General features: G+C 40.8%; 1 protein-coding gene across 8 annotated transcripts in view; it reads left to right on the top strand.

The window, feature by feature from the left end:
* The window catches only part of FANCC (FA complementation group C), a 261,535-nt gene that overhangs the window by 213,886 nt on the left and 30,294 nt on the right, over positions 1 to 17,355 (top strand). For all 8 annotated transcript variants that reach the window (XM_042964675.1, XM_042964680.1, XM_042964672.1 and 5 more), the window contains 3 exons: positions 1,797 to 1,953; positions 12,558 to 12,610; positions 13,876 to 13,975. In XM_042964675.1, coding sequence (XP_042820609.1) covers positions 1,797 to 1,953; positions 12,558 to 12,610; positions 13,876 to 13,975 — 310 coding nt within the window. The remainder of the gene's footprint in view (positions 1 to 1,796; positions 1,954 to 12,557; positions 12,611 to 13,875; positions 13,976 to 17,355) is intronic.

The following is a 17,355-nucleotide window of genomic DNA, read 5'->3' as shown; positions in this document are numbered from 1 at the left end:
CAGTTTTGGTGTGTGTATGTGATGTGTACCTCCCACCGGGCCCCAAAACAGACCTAGTCTGTTTTGTTCCCAGTTTTCTGGCCTGTACCTGGCACACAGAAGTGTTCCGTCATCTTCCTTGAGTGAATGACCACCATCTCCTTGCCATTGAGTATAACAGGGGAGGTGGCATGGGAATTGCAACCTAGAGCACCGGTGGCATCCATGGTGTGGCCCCCAGATGTGCCAGGTGATGCAGGGGTGGGGGCACCATGGCAGTTGTTCTTTGCCAGGCGTGGGGAGATGGGGGAAAGGGGTCCAGCGGGACTTCCCAGAAGAGTTGAAGCTCAGGGTGAGAATGTGAGATCAGAGAGTCAGAGGGGGGCCTTTATCCTGCCCTCTGTTTGCTTCTGTGAGACTTGTTCCAACTCATCAGCTTTGTCTAGCCTTGCCCCAGAGTTAATCCAGGACAGAGGTCTGCAGGAGTTATGCTGAGGGAGAAGAAAAAAGAGAAATCACGAGAAATTGCACCGTGACTCCGCCTATTCATTTCCTGCTCCTGCACCCATTCCCTGGGCTTCACGCCAGCTCCTGCAGAGAAATGGCCCAGAAGCCATGGTGAAGGGAAAGCCCTGAAGGGGTTTTTGGGTAATAAGGAGGCTTTGTGCCCTCAGCTTTTGTTTTTCTTACTAAAGGCAGTAAACATCTTTGGCAGAACCTGGAAAGCACTCTGCTGTCTGTGGTGCTGCAGGTGAAGAGGCAGGAGGCCTTCCTTGGGAAAGTAGGGCTGAAAGAAGAAAGAGAAGTCTCACCAGGCCAGAACAGGCCCACTGTTCACAGGGAGGGCCCTGTGGGGACGGCCACCAGTGGCTCAGAGTTAGACAGGTGTCTCCTCACTCTACCTCCCAGGAGGTAGAACCCCTGATTCACCGACCTGACACAGGAGGAACCTCCACATACCTTCTTCTATGGAAACACAGCTCCACAAAATGTTCAGGGCGCAGAGTACCATGGTAGGGATCAACTCTGGATCTACCTGGTGATAACCACCATATATGAAATTGTTACTAAAGGAAAAAATTTTTTTAACTTTCAAGCAACAGATTTGCAAATACAGTTACTGAACGTTTACTAGATGTCAAGCATTGTGCTAATCTTCGTACATGTATAATTACTGCATTTGATACCTCTGAGAACACTATGAGGGAGATAGGCCCATTTTACAGATGAGTAAGCTGAGGTTTGGAGGTTAAATAATTTTCTCAAAAGCCATCCAGTTAGTCGGTGGTAGCTCTGGGACTCAAACCCAGGTCTGATTACACATATTAAATCTTTATGATGTACTTTAAAACATAATTTTTTTTTTTAATTTACACCCAAGTTCATTGGCATATAGTGCAATAATGATTCAGGAGTAGAATCCAGTGATTCATCCCCTACGTATAACACCCAGTGCTCATCCCAACAAATGTCTTCCAAACATAACTTTTTTTTTAAATTAGGGATGTATACCTCAAGGCCTTTTTCCATCTTATTTTTTATCACTTTCTTCCATCACTGATATTTGTTTATCCTTTTTGAAAGCATTTTTTTTCCTTTGAGCATTTCTCTGATTTCTTGAGTTGAATTGGAAGCAAATTCACATTATTTTGCAAATGGACACTTGGTGAATTTCATGGATACTATAAATATTAACTGCTGCTGACCATGATGAAAAGATTCACAAGCTGGATTCGTGACTGCATTTTGATCTCTCTCAGTCTTGTTTTCTCAGTAACCCTTTTCTGTTTAAAATTTTGTTTGTTTTTTGCTGAAAGGAAGAAGATTTCTCTCCCCACATCAGCTGTCATCTGCCTCTGGCTTCGGCACCTTCCCAGCCTTGAAAAAGCAACACTGCATCTTTTTGAAAAGCTAATCTCCAGTGAGAGAAATTTCCTGAGAAGGATCGAATGCTTTTTGAAAGATTCATTGCTGGTACGTGCTGGGCTTTGATTAGGAGAAAACTCCTTAAAGAGGATGCTGGGTATCATCTCTTTTTCTCAAAGCAAGGAGAAATGTAAACAGAATTTTAATGTATCTGCATTTTGTTGTAGAAATACCAGTGGCCGGGCTTTTCTGCATACTTGGAGCATGTATTGAAAATGGGGGCTTCTAGATTTACTTGACTGATGCACCTTCTATTGCATATTCACAAGAATTGATATTAGAGCACACTGTTTTCAAACAATATTTCTTATTTCCATATGAAAAGTTAGTTTTAAAAAATGAAGATCTTATGAATGAGAGGAGGAATAAAACAAAACCCTAGAAGAAATATTAAAGCAACAAAAACAAGGAAGAATTCTGTAAGTTTTCTTTTGGTATAAGCCTTCCAGCCTTGAACCCTCCTCCCCCGATGTGGCTCGCCTATCCTCCCTTGTACCTGGGACTTCTTGGGCCTGGGAATTTGGGGGCTCAGTGGGCCAAATGGAATGGCCTCATTGCCTAATCCAGTGTTAGGTGGCAGGGTTCACAGGCAGCCCCCAGAACCTGAGGGGTGGGGCTGTTTTCTTTTTGTAGGAGGCAACTCTGTGGAATTTATGTGCATTTTTGTAAGAGCAGGAATAAAGACCAATGCTGCCTGAAAAAACCAGTCAAAAACTAAGGGAGGTGCCTTGCTCCCTGTGCCTCTGTTTTACCAGAACACCTGTGGTTTCTAACATGCTTTCTCATTAGCTGTCATAACCTGGGGAAGATAGGGCACAGAGATTTTCTTCCTGCTGTACAGACGGAGAAAATTAGTTCAGAGATGGGGAAGTCAGATCTTCAGTTGGGGGCAAGAAAACTGGCAGGAGAGTGTATTCACCTCCCCACTTGAGCTGAGACTTCGGAAGGGGGAAGCTCTGAGGTTGGCTCAGTTTCCACAATGCCACCTCCCAGACACCTTCTATTTTTTATAATTCAGTTGGAACGTCCTGTTTTCTTTCTCTTTCAAATTGGAGGCTGTGTTAGGGAATCCTAATTGAAACAGTTGCCTTCTTCCTATGTCCATTGTTCCTTGTAGGTACCCCCAGCTCTTATATGTAACTGTCCAGGCTTTCTCTCTTACTCCATAGGCTTCTTTCTGCCTTCACGTTCTGGGGCCTCCCAGGTGACTGTGGATGGTGCTATAGTCACCGTTGGCCATGGACCTGTAAGTTAAGTGGCACAAACTGAACCCAGCTGATTTGAAGTTTGCAGTGTTTGACAGGAAAAAAAAAGTAAGGAAGGGAGGAAGGAAGGAAGATAGGGACAGAAGACTAAGAGAGCAGCAGAGAGGTTTTTTGTTTTTAGGAAAATGACTGCTTGACCTCACCATTCAAAAGAGTTGCATAGTACCTTACTAGGTGAGAAATAAGAATGCACCTTACATAATAATAATTATAGTAAAATTCAAAATGAACAAAGGTGTTTGTTTATATAGCCCATTTCAAACATTACTTTTATTATCAGGTAAATCTCTATTTCTATTTTTAACGTAAATGTGATGGTATAATTTAATTTTCTCTAGTCCTTTTTCCGTGGCAAAATATAGTACCTGAGTTATTTCCTTGCTGTCAGGGTCCTTATTAAATTGTCTTTAGATCCTCTCCCTGTAGATAAATTCCAGTTCTATCAACATTCTGAGTTGGTTTGATTCTGCGGCCCTTCATTGGTCCTGTGGTTCTTCTCTGAACCTCCCCCATGTCCTTTATACCTGGGCCCTCAGGCTTGAGAGCCAGGAAGCAGGCACCCCCCACAAGACAGTGCCCTTACACAGCCTTCAAGTCTCCAACTTTTATAGTTTGATCTCCCCTAGGCAGACAGCTTCGAAGGCCGTTGATCTACAAAAGTATTTATCAGGATCATGTGTGTAGATTTCAGAGCTTCCATTATGGTCAGAGGAGGATTCCAGAGGGTGTTATTTGGTTTAATTTATTGTGGCATTGGCAGGATGTGACCTCTGTATGCTTTATCGTTCAAGGAGGTAATTACAGTGCAGAGTTGCAAGTCCCTGGTTGGCGTGGGCTGTTCTCCTCAGGCATCCTGGGGCTGCAGTGCTAGAAAACCAGGCAGGCTGGAAGATGGCTATGACGTGACTGAGTGATTAGAAGGGTAACCTGAAGAACCTGCTTCCTAATTGCATCATCTCATTCGTTTATCACAGCATGTATCTCCGTGCAGTGACAAGGCCATGCAGAAGTATCAGAGAGATCTCCTAGACTCTGCTAGCAGGGTCCTGCTGTGTTTGCCTCCAGAAGAAACTTGATGCCTATTACATTAGGGTTGGATTCTGAGAGTAATTAAAGTGTGATGGTCTACGTAACTTGTATTTTATATGGAGCACTGTTAATTATGTTTCCATCTTTTGGGACTGTCCAGAAATAGCCCTGGAAATTCTATAGTTACAAGATGTTGCAAAAACAAAAGATAAAAGTGTGGTACAGGTTGTACAAAGGGAAATGATCTCCCCAAATGTTCTTTGGCCTCTCGGTGACTTGAAAGCTTGGTATTTTCTTTTCTCCTTTTTTTTTTTTTTTTGGTAGTTCATTTTTTATTATTTTAAGTTTTTATTAAAAAAAAATTTTTTTTAATGTTTGTTTATTTCCAAGAGAGAGAGACAGAGTACGAGTGAGGGAGGGGCAGAGAGAGAGGGAGACACAGAATCCAAAGCAGGCTCCAGGCCCAGAGCTGTCAGCCCAGAGCCCGATGTGGAGCTCAAACCCACGAACTGCGAGATCATGACCTGTGCCAAAGCTGGAGGCTTAACCAACTGAACCACCCAGGTGCTCAAGTTTCTACTTTAATGCTAGGTAGTTAATAGACAGTATTAATATTAGTTTCAGGTGTACAATATAATGATTCAACACTTCCATATATCACCCTGTGCTCATCACAAGTATACTCCTTAATCCCTATCACCTCTTTAACTCATCCCCCACCCACCTCCCCTCTGGTAGTCATCAGTTCTCTAGAGTTAAGAGTCTGTTTTTTAATTTTTTTTCTCATTCTCTCATTTTTTTCCCTCTTTGCTTGTTTGGTTTCTGAAATCCACATATGAGTGCAATTATATGTTATTTGTCTTTCTCTGACATTATACATTAAGCATTATTCTATCTCCATCCATGCCATTGCAAAGGCAAGCTTTCATTCTTTTTTATGGCTGAATAGAATATATTCCATTGTATATATATGTGTGTGTGTGTGTGTGTGTGTGTGTGTGTAATTGTGTGTATATATGTATATACATATATATATATATTTTTTTTTTTTTTTTGAATTGGTGTTTTTTTTTTTTTGAATTGGTATTTGGGTAAATACCCAGTAGTGTGATTGCTGGATCATAAGGTAGTTCTATTTTTAACTTTTTGAGGAATCTCTATACTGTTTTCCATAGTGGCTGTACCAGTTTGCATACCCCCCAACAATGCCCAAGGCTTCCTTTTTCTCTACATTCTTACCAACACCTGTTGTTTCTTATGTCGCTGAGTTTAGCCATTTGACAGGTGTGAGGTGTTTGATTTGTTTTTCTCTGATGAGTATCTTTTCATGTGTCTGTTGGCCATCTGTATTTCTTTAGAGAAATGTCAGTTAATGTCGTCAGCCCATTTTTTAATTGGATTATTCATTTTGGAGTATTGACTTTTATATGTTCTTTATAAATTGGATACTAACTCTTTATCAGTTATGTCATTTCCAAATATCTTCTCCCATTCCATAGGCTGCCTTTTAGTTTTGTTGATTGTTTCCTTTGCTGTTCAAAAGCCTTTTATTTTGATGTAGTCCAGGTAGTTTATTTTTGCTTTTATTTCCCTTGCCTCAGGAGACATCTAGAAAGAAGTTGCATGTCTAGAAGTTGCTGTAGTCAATGTCAAAGAAGTTACTGCCTGTACTCTCTCCTAGAATTTTTATGTTTTCAGGTTTCAGATTTAATTATTTAATCCATTTTGAATTTATTTTTGTGTGTGGTATAAGAAAGTGGTCCAGTTTCATTCTTCTGCATGTAGCTGTCCAGTTTTCCCAACACCATTTATAGAAGAGACCATCTTTTTCCCATTGGTTTTATTCTTTACTTCTTTGTCAAAGATTAATTGACCATATAATTGTGGGTTTATTTCTGAATTTTCTGTTCTGTTCCATTGACCTATGTGTCTGTTTTTGTGCCAGTACCATATTGTTTTGATCACTACAGCTTTGTAATATAATGTGAAGTCCAGAATTGTGATACCTCTAGCTTTGCTTTGCTTTGCTTTTTCAAGATTGCTTTGACTATTCAGGATCTTTTGTGGATCCATACACGTTTTAGAATTGTTTGTTCTAGTACTGTGAAAAATGCTATTGGTATTTTGATAGGGATTGCATTAAGTTTGTATATTGGAAAGCCTGCTATTTTCCATTAAGACAGGCACCAACCTAATATTACCTGAATTCTAAATGCATATATATCTTTTTGACTTCCAAAACAAAAACAAGTTTTCAAAACCTGCTTACTTTTGAGACTCACCCTTTGGCTTCCATGGGTTGGGCTGGCCCCAAGTTCATGGCCACCTGCTGCATGTGGTGGCTCCTAAATAAATTGCAGTATTAACCTCAGTTTGTCATTTACTGTGCAGACTGACACCTTTCAAAGCAGATGGTCTTGTGTTTTCCTTGACAGAATACACACTTCAAGACCATAATCTATAGCTTCAGACCTACCTTAAAAACTAATGTCACCAAAAGCAGTGAAAACTACTTGCTAATTATACAGGGGGTTTTTTTTTGACACTGGTTTCCCAAGGCTGACCCAAATCAGAAGGATGTTATGTTTTCTAGTTACAATTCTGTCTGTGGAGCCCAGAAAGCTATTGTTTATATTCCACATTTGAATGAAAAGTGCTGGCTGGGTGGCACAGTGGCACTGTGCTTGGCTGCCCTGCTGCATGCCAGGGCCGGGATGTACCCTCGTTCCCATGCCCTTTCATTCTACTCCTCTGTTGGCTGACCCCACATGCCGCCTGCCCCTCCAGCTGGGTCCAGAGGAGCTGGTCCTTCATCTTCACAGATAGATTTGCCCATGAAAGAAAGAGAGGAGAGGGGGAAGGGAGACTGGGTTCATTTTGTTTTTGTTTATTCGGATTTTAAATCTGAAAATACTCCTCATATTCTCTCCTACCCAAAAGTCTTCACAGCTCAGTTAAAATTCTTTATCTTGTCAAGTATGCCTCAATAAAGCTGGGGGGAAAATTAATTCTTAATCTAATAACAACTTAAGAATAAAAAACATGAAGGTATCTCAGTGTCCTTGTTAACCTCCCTGATGTGAGATAGAATATGTTCTTGTCTTCATCCTCCAAAGAGCAGTTGTAGCCACTTCAAAAAGAAAAACTTCCTTTACACAAAATTCCAAGCACAGTTCCCCATTAATAAAAGATTATACTAAAGAATTAACTCCAGATCCCAGATGATGTCAGTTTTCTGTACTTGAATAACTTCTTACCAACGTTCTAGGGTTTTCTTTTCCATATTTTTCATTAGCAGTTTTTTAAGCATTTCTTTTTTGAGTGCTTTAATGTGGCGCATGAATTTAGCAGTGATCGAATTGAAAGTGTGGTGGCTTATGCTTGTAACAGAAAAGTAAAGAATCTGCATCTCGTACAGTAGTTGCACTTCCCATCATTGACCTCTGGGGGGCACCAGACCCCGCTACCCCCCCACCCCCCGCCAGCATTGTCTCTGCAAAGGAGGCCCAGATTGCAAGTGCTGCTTTACTGTTGGGGGGTTCAGGACTTTGCAATGGACCAGTCAAATGAAGGGAGAGAAAAAACAAAAAAAAGCACAGTGTTAGACCTGGGGTTTTAGTGCCACTTAGTCACTGAGCCAAGAAGCAGCTCTCAGGTTGAGGGACCATCTTCCTGCTCAAGCTGCACAAGCTAACTATATAGAGTCCACTGGGCGAGGCTACAAAGAACTTCAGGTTTTATGGATCTTGTTCAACATCCAGAGCTGGCATCCCTTTGTCTTAACGCCCTTGGAGAGCATGGGTAAATTTAAAATTTTAAAAACTTAAGTTTTTATTTAAGCCCAGAAATGATACATTTATCACTAATTAAACAATAATTACATTATGGAATATGGAAAAAAGTTGCTTGTAGTATAAACAACATCTGGTAAAGATTTAAAAGAAAGAAAAATTTTTCCAAGCTCAAATTTATTGAAAGAAACTTGAGTGTTTTGAAACAAAATGGGTCCTGAAATGTAAAAGGGATATTTGCAGTCTTCTTTTTAGCATTTTGGAAGTAGAAAAGAAGAAAATGGCATCATAAAACATACATATTTATAAAGGTGCCTTATTTTACACAATAGATACGAAGATTTTATATAAGTAGATATTTTAAAAACCAAATTGTTTTTCAACTCAATAAAGGAGCTTACTATTGAAATGAATCTTATGAAGAATCCCCTTTTTAAAAGAGCAAAGTTATTTTTTGATAAATACAGTCACCCTTTAATTATATACATATATTAACACAAGGGTTCCCACCTATCAGGGTTTGGAGGCTACTGGGTCAACTCAAGGGGGAGCTTCTAATCAGCCACTTCTTTTTAAAAGAATGACCATTCCTAAGTAAAAATAGTTAACTATATTAAAATAGACCATGAAAGAGAATCTGTTCCAGGCTTCCTGTACTTCATTTGACCTCTCACCTGCAGTTTGCCCACTTTATTTTTTAGATAAAAATATCTATGAAGGATGATAAATGAAAAAGTCTTCAGAATTTTTGGTTTCCTCACTGCCCTTTTCTTAAGAGGCATTCACTTTTGTCTGTGAATTACCTCAAATCATATTATAATATCCCTTTTTGGTTTATATTCTCTTTTTCCCCTCCTCCCCATACTCTAACACACGCAAGGAATCAGAAAATGATAGAAAAGAGGAAAGATTTCTTCCATGAGAGTTATGTTCTTCCATGTTCTCAGGCCTCTCTTAAGTGACAAGTGGCTTGTAATAATCCTCGATAAATTGGGATGGAAATAACAGATTGGACATCAAGGATAGTTGGCCTCTCCCTCACCTTCCCCCCACGACACAGGACTAGAACACACCACCGCCACACATTTCTTCTGTGTGGACTTTGTCATCCCTTGTTTTGTTGAGGGATGGGAATGGGCTGTCCTAGGCAGAGAGGAGATACACAGGGCATTTTGGAATCGCTGTGGGAGATGGGAAGGGGATAGACACCCAACAGAACAATCTGGTCCGTAGGAAGAGGAAGTCAGAGTCTGGAGCCCTCCATCATCATCCTCTGTTAGTCCTCTGACATTCACTGAAAGGATTGGGGTGGTGTGAGGGGAAGAGAGAAGGGCAAAACACGTGTTATTGATGGCCTCTTGGTGACATAGTTTCCCTAGATTTGAAATAATCTGAACATGGAAATCATTAGGCCAGTTGGAGAAGAGCAAGCAGAGCTTGAGAAGGAACAGATTTTGGTAGGATGGAGAAAAACAGATAAACAGATGGAACCCAAGAAAGTTTTTCTTTCCCTCATTTTTACAGGAAAGATAATCCCCTGGAGTGTAGGGCTTCAGAGCTAGGGTTCGAGCTAGGTTGCAGAGTGGCCTGTGGTGTGTTTACTGTAGGATCCCCTTCCACAAATAAGCCAGGACACAGAAGGGTTAAATGTTTGCCTCTTCCCTCACAAGGATGCTGTAAAGATTCAGAAGGGAAATTTATGGCTTCCAAAGAAGCATAAATTAAGACTTTAATTCTATTTGGAGGATTCTCTTGATAGGAAAAGCAGCTTAAGTTTGCTTTTGTGATTTGATGTCACTGGGACACATGCCTGGCCTGTGAGCACTCCAGGCTTCATGAGGGGACTCACTGACCCTGAAATTATGTGCTCGGGAAGTGTAAAGAGTCTTGTTTTAAAAACCATCCGTAAGGGCTGAGGATGAGAAAGAGCTGTTCACGGCTCTGGAACAGCAAGGAAGACTGCTTTTTAAATCAAAATCTCTGCCACTGCTGTTTCAGCAAGGCTTCCCTGCCTCCTGGCATCTTATCTGTTGTAAAAGCTGAAATGGGTTGTAGAAGCAGGTTGAGAGCAACCAAAAGTCTGAAATATTTAGACAGAAGGAACTCTAAGAGAGTCCATTGGCATGGAGAGAGCAGGCAGCTCTCTCCACACATTCTGGAGACATTTAAAACATTGGATTGAGTGGTTTTGATAGAAAACACTGCATAAAATAGAAGTATGTCCAAACTCGAATTCTCTTTTAATAAATTGAGTTACAGCGTCCTTTCTTCTCCCCCTTGAGTTTCATAGTAGCCCTGTTCTACACAGTGGATCATCCTCTCCTTTGCCATTTAGAAATCTGTGATCAGTGTTGAATGATTTTCTACTAGCATCAAATGTATAGAGTGGCTCTAGATTCGTTAGACCATTCTCAAAAGGAATGGTTCTGTTTACCATTTCTGGTTTTGGTTTTCTATCAGTGCATTTTCAGGCTCTGTGTATCTGTCTGCCTGTGGGCATTTGACAGTATTTGGTCTTAAACACTTAAGAGGCATATTGTCCATCTACGAAAGTTTGAAAAATTTTTGGCGAATTTGATGAATCACTTTAAGACATACAGTGTGCGGGGGTGCCTGGGTGGTTCAGTTGGTTAAGCATCCGACTTCAGCCCAGGTCATGATCTCATGGTTCATGAGTTTGAGCCCCACATCAGGCTCTGTGCTGAGAGCTCAGAGCATGGAGCCTGCTTCAGATTCTGTGTCTCCCTCTCTCTCTGCACCTCCCCCACTCGCTCTCTCTCTCTCTCTCTCTCTCTCTCTCAAAAATAAATAAACATTAAAAAAAAAGACATACAGTGTGCTTTTCCCTTCTTGTTTGATTTTTCCATTATGAATACGTAGAAACTTTTATGGTATTTTCTGGGCATTTATCCAGTGACTTGTTCGTAACTGTTATTATTTACAGTGGGTCTGAGACTCCAGGAGATTAACAGACTTGCCTGAGATCAAAGCCAAGAAATAACTTGCATCTCTTCTGTTGAACTGTGGCCCTGCCAGACTATTTTTTGAGTACATAATGGATTTACCTATGAGAATTTTTAGTTGGTCTCTTTTAGATAAAAATTCACATCAGTGAAGGATGAGGGAGCATGGGTTACTCTACCTAGAGAGTAGAGATTTGTAACTTACAAATCACAAATCTCTCTCTTCCAATAATTAAAAGGAAGTTATCCCATCATTTTAATAAGTGGTGGTGCTCTTGCCTGGAGCCTTCTGTGGCAGGCTGTAGTGACGGTGTATGAACACTAGATGGCACACGTTCAATGTTACAACTCAAAATGCCCAGCTCAAACCAGAGAGTAGAAAAGAAAATCTGTGGAGATAGGTTCCATTCTTTCTTCAGCGTGGTCCGGAAAACTTGAGAAGCAAGGCATATCCTTTCTTCTTTTTTTGTTGAGGGGGCTTTGAAAAAATGTTTGCCAAAGCTGGTCATATCAAGTGCAGTATGACTCAAAGAAATTCCTTAATCCACTCACATTTGGATGCTACTGTAAAATATGTGTTTGTTTCACAAATGGCATTTTTCATCTGGCTAACTCTCATGCTTTGAGGTCTGGCTGAAAAGACAGGGAACCTGAGTCAGGCCCATTAAAGCCCTACCTAAGCTATGGTGGGTCAACTTCTGCAGGCTTGAACCATCAGAACCATCACAAAAATATTCATAGAATAAATTAGATCACTTCCCTTGTTCAAGATGATGATATCTATATTTTGTGTTCATTAACCCCTTTTCCATTGTAAATAATAGAAGCTGCTAAATTCTTTTCTTTTTAATTTTTTTTTTGTTTTATTTATTTTTGAGAGACAGAATGTGAGCAGGGCAGAGGCAGAGAGAGAGGGAGACACAGAATGTGAAGCAGGCTCCAGGCTCTGAGCTGTCAGCACAGAGCCCAACGCATTGCTCGAACCCATGGACTGTGAGATCGTGACCTGAACTGAAGTTAGACGCTCAACTGACTGAGCCACCCAGGCACCCCACTAAATTCATATATAGTTCCGGATGGTGGTAGTCCCTGCTTTCCTTATAATAATCCTCAATTACTATGTTGTCACTGCTCAGTAAGGAGGAATGAAAAGATAGCAGGCCCAGACCTGACCTTGAGGCACTTCTAGGCCATGGGAGGTGGTCAGACCCATGGGCACTTTGTGTAAAACTGGCAACGCACACAAGCTCTGCCTTCACTACAACATGCTGGTGAAAGGCATTTTTAAATTTCCCATGATACTTATTGACCATGATACTTATTTTCCCATGATACTTATTGACTCTTTTTTTGGGTCGTATGGGCTTATTGTGGAAAATGTGGAACATACAGGAGTATAACGAGGAAATAAAGCTTGTCCATGATCTCTTTGCCTCAAGAGAACCCATTTGCTCCATGCACTTGGATTTTTTTTTTCTAACCCAAAGAAATATGCCCATTTTCTAGACACGAGCAGTTCTAGACAACTCATCTCCCCGATAATAACCAGTCATTATGTTATCAGTGAAATGCTTCTGATATTTTACTTTTGGTCTCTTTTACAGCCTGAAGCAGCCTGCTACCCTGCCATATTCAGAATTGTTGATGAAATGTTCAGGTAAATGGTGTGCTATTTCTGCTAATAATTGGCCTAGAAATGCTCAGTTCCCAAATATAAATAAAAGAATTTGTGGTAGTCTCTGGCTATACCATGGGGAAGTTAGTTTCTGATTCTGTCTTACCCATCCAAGCTATTTGGTAAAACCCAAATGCCAGTGTATATTTAAAAGCCAATGCCTAAGAATTAAGATAACTTTCTTTTTTTTAACCATTTAAAATTCTAGTAATGGTAGAAAGGCAGAATTGAATTCGATATTAAATCATTAAATATTCATGTAGGATTTTTCTCAGCTCAAAATAAAGTGTAGCAGTGTACTCCCTTCACCACATGAGGGCTGACCAATCTTTTTAAAAGATTTTAAAGCTAAGAAAAACCAAGAAAAATAAGTAAGGCAGTTCTTAAGAGAGCTCTTCTGAAAGGCAAGATCAACTATGCGTGTTATCCTCTGACACATTAATTTTGCAAATGTGAGTACTTCTTGGGAAGTACGTTGGATTTATAGATGAGTGAGAGCCCAGTGGATACCAGGCCGTGGATACCATGGCTGGCAGTTAGTGGGAGCTTGTTACCCAGAGAGGGTTTCTGTCCTCTTTCGTGGGTACTGGTGCGGCCCTGGTACTCACCCTCCCCCACCCGTCCCCCTTGGCATTCACCAGTAGAGCCTCCAGGGCAGACAGTAACCCTGGGGAAAGGAATTTTTACAGCAGCCCTTAAGTTGGTCTTAAAACATACCAGCTTCAAGCTAAATGAGCATAGGAATAAGTCACAATGCGGTTTTTAGTTTAAAGCGGGCAAGGTTTGAGTTGATTTCTTTTGTTCCAATATAAAGTTAGTTTCGTGAAAATGCGCAGAAACCAATCCAGGTACACACAGATTCTTCCACCGTTTACTGTGTAGATTTGACCCTGACAGTTTACCCCCTTGGAGCTCTTTCTCCACTTGGAAAAGAAAACGGTCTGTTGATTTTGCATGCCTGGGCATACAGTGTACAAATACTTCTAGAGAGCACTCAGGCCTATATGGAAGGGATGTGCAGTGCTTCATAATTTAAAAACCAAGCAAGGAAGCTTTGCAGATTGCTACTTTAAAGAAAGTATTTCGGAAAGGAGTGACGCACAAGGACCGAAATCTAATGAGCTAGGATACTGCTGAAGCTTATGGCACACACAAAAAATGTTTCCACTCTTCCCTTTTACAGTTCAGAGTCACATGTTTGCCAGATTAATCATTAAACGTGTGTAATCTGGCTTTGCATTGCTCAGGTATGCACTCCTGGAAACCGATGGAGCCCCAGAAGTACTAGCCGCTATTCAAGTGTTTACATGGTGCTTTGTGGAAGCTCTGGAAAAACAAAACAAGCAGGTTTGTTATATTGCACATATTAGTCATTTCCCCCAAGCGGGGTAGAGGGGGGAAGGCTGTTAAGAGTATCTGGCTAATCACCAGAAAGGAGCACTTAATTTTTAGTGATTTTGATAGACTGTTTTGCTTATGAAGAAAGCTTCCAAATGAATGCCCCAGCAAAGGTAAAACCATTTTAATTGAAAATGAATCCAGATAGTTCTTGTCTGCCCTACGCCCTGGTACCCGGAAGCATTTATCTACTGTTGTGTAAGAAAACTGGCATGCCAGCATGTGCCATCCTGGAGGATGCATTTTCCAGGCCCTGTGTTGTATGCTGTCTGCTGAGCGGGACTCTGCCCTTGTCAGGCCAGCAGTAGTGTATGTGGCATGTGCTAAGAAGGAAATGCCACAGAGTACAGAGCAGTGCTGGACATTCTTAATCATCAGAGTTTCCCTGCCTGGGAGGAACCCAAATGTGAACTGGGTTCCAGGAGAGAAAGGAGCCAGTGAGAATGATGAGGAGAGATTTGAATGATTATAGAGAAGCAGCTAGGAATGACAATGACCAAGAGGTGTGAGGTGGTCACAGTCAGTAAGAAGCCACGCGTGGGGGGCTGCAGGAAGGCTTGTACTGCAGGGCCCCCTCAGCAGACACCAGGCAGCTGCTGCCAAGGGCCAGTGACCGACTAGAGGGACCTTATGAAACAGCGTTTCTACCAGAGCTTTCGCTTTGGGATATTTTAACTGACCTTTACTGTGTGTGGGGTCCACTGCAGCTCCCCAGGAGGTGGGCCATGGTCCCCTCGTGGCGGCTTTCTACAGCCTCACATAGGAGAACAGTGCTGTGCGATGCTTGGCCCTGCTGCAATCCCACACATCCCTACACCAAAGAAATCTCTCAGGTTTTAGCAGATGTTCTGCTTTTTAAGACAATCATAAATATTTATGATTTTCTCTCATCCTTTTTCCCTAGAGAGGTTAACTAGACTGTAGAAAACCGCATTTCAATACCCAGCCTAGAATATGGGAGGAGAGCTCTGCTGAAAAGCACTTGTTGGCCCTCACACCTATTTTGAGGCATAACTATAAACATCTTTTATCCTCCCTATACATTCTCTGTAATTCAGTTAGGAGCCAACCTCTAAAAAACCTGCCCCTTTGAGTCCTGAAGACACCTAGGTTAGGGCAGATGACACTGGTTAAAGCATTAGCTTAAGGGTGTTTTTCTTATCAGCCTTGCTCCTGACTGTTGGCCTTGGGCACTGTGGATTTGGACTAGAGTTACAGTTGCTTTTAATTAATTTGTTAAAATTATTATTTTTTTAATGTTTACTGATTTATTTTGAGGGAGAGAGTGCACGGGTAAGCGGAGAGAGGAGTAGGGGCAGAGAGAGAGGGAGAGAGAGAATCCTAAGCAGGCTCTGCACTGTAAACACAGAACCTGATGCAGGACTCCATCTCATGACCACAAGATCATGAGTCATATGCTTACCTGACTGACCCATCCAGGCACCCCTTAATTGATTTGTTTGTTCTTATTTTTTTCAGTCTTTTTTTTTTTTATTGAGGTATGATTAACAAATACTAGTTTCAGGTGTACAACATAATGATTTGATATTTATATATATTGTGAAATGATCACGATAAGTCCAGTTAACATCTGTAACTAGAGTTACAAAACTTCTTGTGATGAGAACTATTAAGATACACTCTCTTAGCAGCATTTCAATATGCAATACAGTATTATTAACTGTATACCATACCATACATTACAGCCCCAAGACTTACTTATTTGTTAACTAGAGGTTTATACCTTTTGATCACTTTCATCCATTCCGCCCACTCCCCAGCCTGCCTCTGGCAACCACCAATCTGTTCTCTGTATCTGTGAGCTCAAGTGGTGTATTGCTTTGTTTTGTTTTTTTGATTCTACATGTAAGTGAGATTATATGGTATTTATCTTTCTCCGTCTGACTTATTTCATTTAGTAATGAAATAAGTTCTCAAGTTCTATCCATGTTACAAATGGCAAGATAGCACTTTTTTTTTTTTAAGGCTGAATGTGTAGAACACATTTTCTTTATCCATTCATCCGTCCGTGGACACTTAGGTTGTTTTCATGTCTTTGCTGTTGTAAACAATGCTACAGTGAATGTGGGGGGTGCAGATACCTTTTTGAATTAATGTTTTCATTTTTCCTGGGTAGATACCTAGTAGTGGGATTATTGGATCATATGGTATTTCTGATTTTTTGAGGAACCTCCATACTGTTTTCCACAGTGGCTACACCAGTTTACATTTTCACTAACAGTGCACAAGGGTTCCATTTTCTCCACATCCTTGCCAGCTTGTCTTTTTGAAAATAGCCACTCTAACAGGTGTGAGGTGATATCTCATGGTGGTTTCGATTTGCATTTCCCTGATGATTAGTGATGCTGAACACCCTTTCATGTACTTGTTGGCCACCTGTATGCCTTCTTTGGAAAAATGTCTATTCATATCTTCTGCCCATTTTTTGATCAGATTGGGGTTTGTTTTTTTTTTGCTATTGAATTTTATGAATTCTTTATATATTTTGGATATTAACCTCTGATCCAGATATATGATTTGCAAATATTTTCTCCCATTTAGTAGGTTGCCTTTTCATTCTGTTGGTGATTTCCTTTGCTGCACAGAAGTTTGGTTTTTCTTTAAGTTTATTTATTTATTTAGAGAGAATGCACATGTGTGAGTAGGAGAAGGGGCAGAGAGAGAGGAAGAGAGAGAATCCCAAACAGGCTCAGTACTGTCAGCACAGAGCCCTACACGGAGCTCAATTCCACAAACCGTGAGATTATAACCTGAGCCAAAGTCAAGAGTCGGACGCTCAACTGACTGAACCACCCAGGCTCCCCTGTGCAGAAGTTTTTATAGTTTGATGTAGTTCACTTACTTAGTTTTTCTTTTGTTCCCTTTGTTTTTGTGGAGTCAGAACCAAAAGTCGTCGCCAAGACCATTGTTGAGGAACTTACCACCTCTGTTTTCTTCTAGGAGCTTTATGGTTCCAGGTCCTAACATTCCAGTTTCTAATCCATTTTGAGTTTAGTTTTTGTATATGTTGTTAAGATAGTGGTCCAGTTTCATTCTTTTGCATGTGGCAATCCAGTGTTCCCAGCACCATTTATTAAAGAGACTGTCCTTTCCCCTTTGTATATTCTTGGCTCCTTGACCATATATGTGTGGGTTTATTTCTGGGCTCTATTTTGTTCTATTGATCTGTGGGTCTGTTTTTATGCCAGTACTATACTGTTTTGATTACTGTAGGTTTGTAATAAAGTTTGAAATCAGAGAGTATGCTGACTCCAGCTTTGTTCTTTCTCAAGATTGCTTTGGCTATTCAAGGTCTTTTGTGGTTCCAT

Source organism: Panthera tigris, chromosome D4, assembly GCF_018350195.1.
Source record: "Panthera tigris isolate Pti1 chromosome D4, P.tigris_Pti1_mat1.1, whole genome shotgun sequence".
NCBI lineage: Eukaryota > Metazoa > Chordata > Mammalia > Carnivora > Felidae > Panthera > Panthera tigris.
The sequence above is the reverse complement of the archived record's forward strand: the minus strand, read 5'-3'. Positions and strand labels throughout refer to the sequence as shown.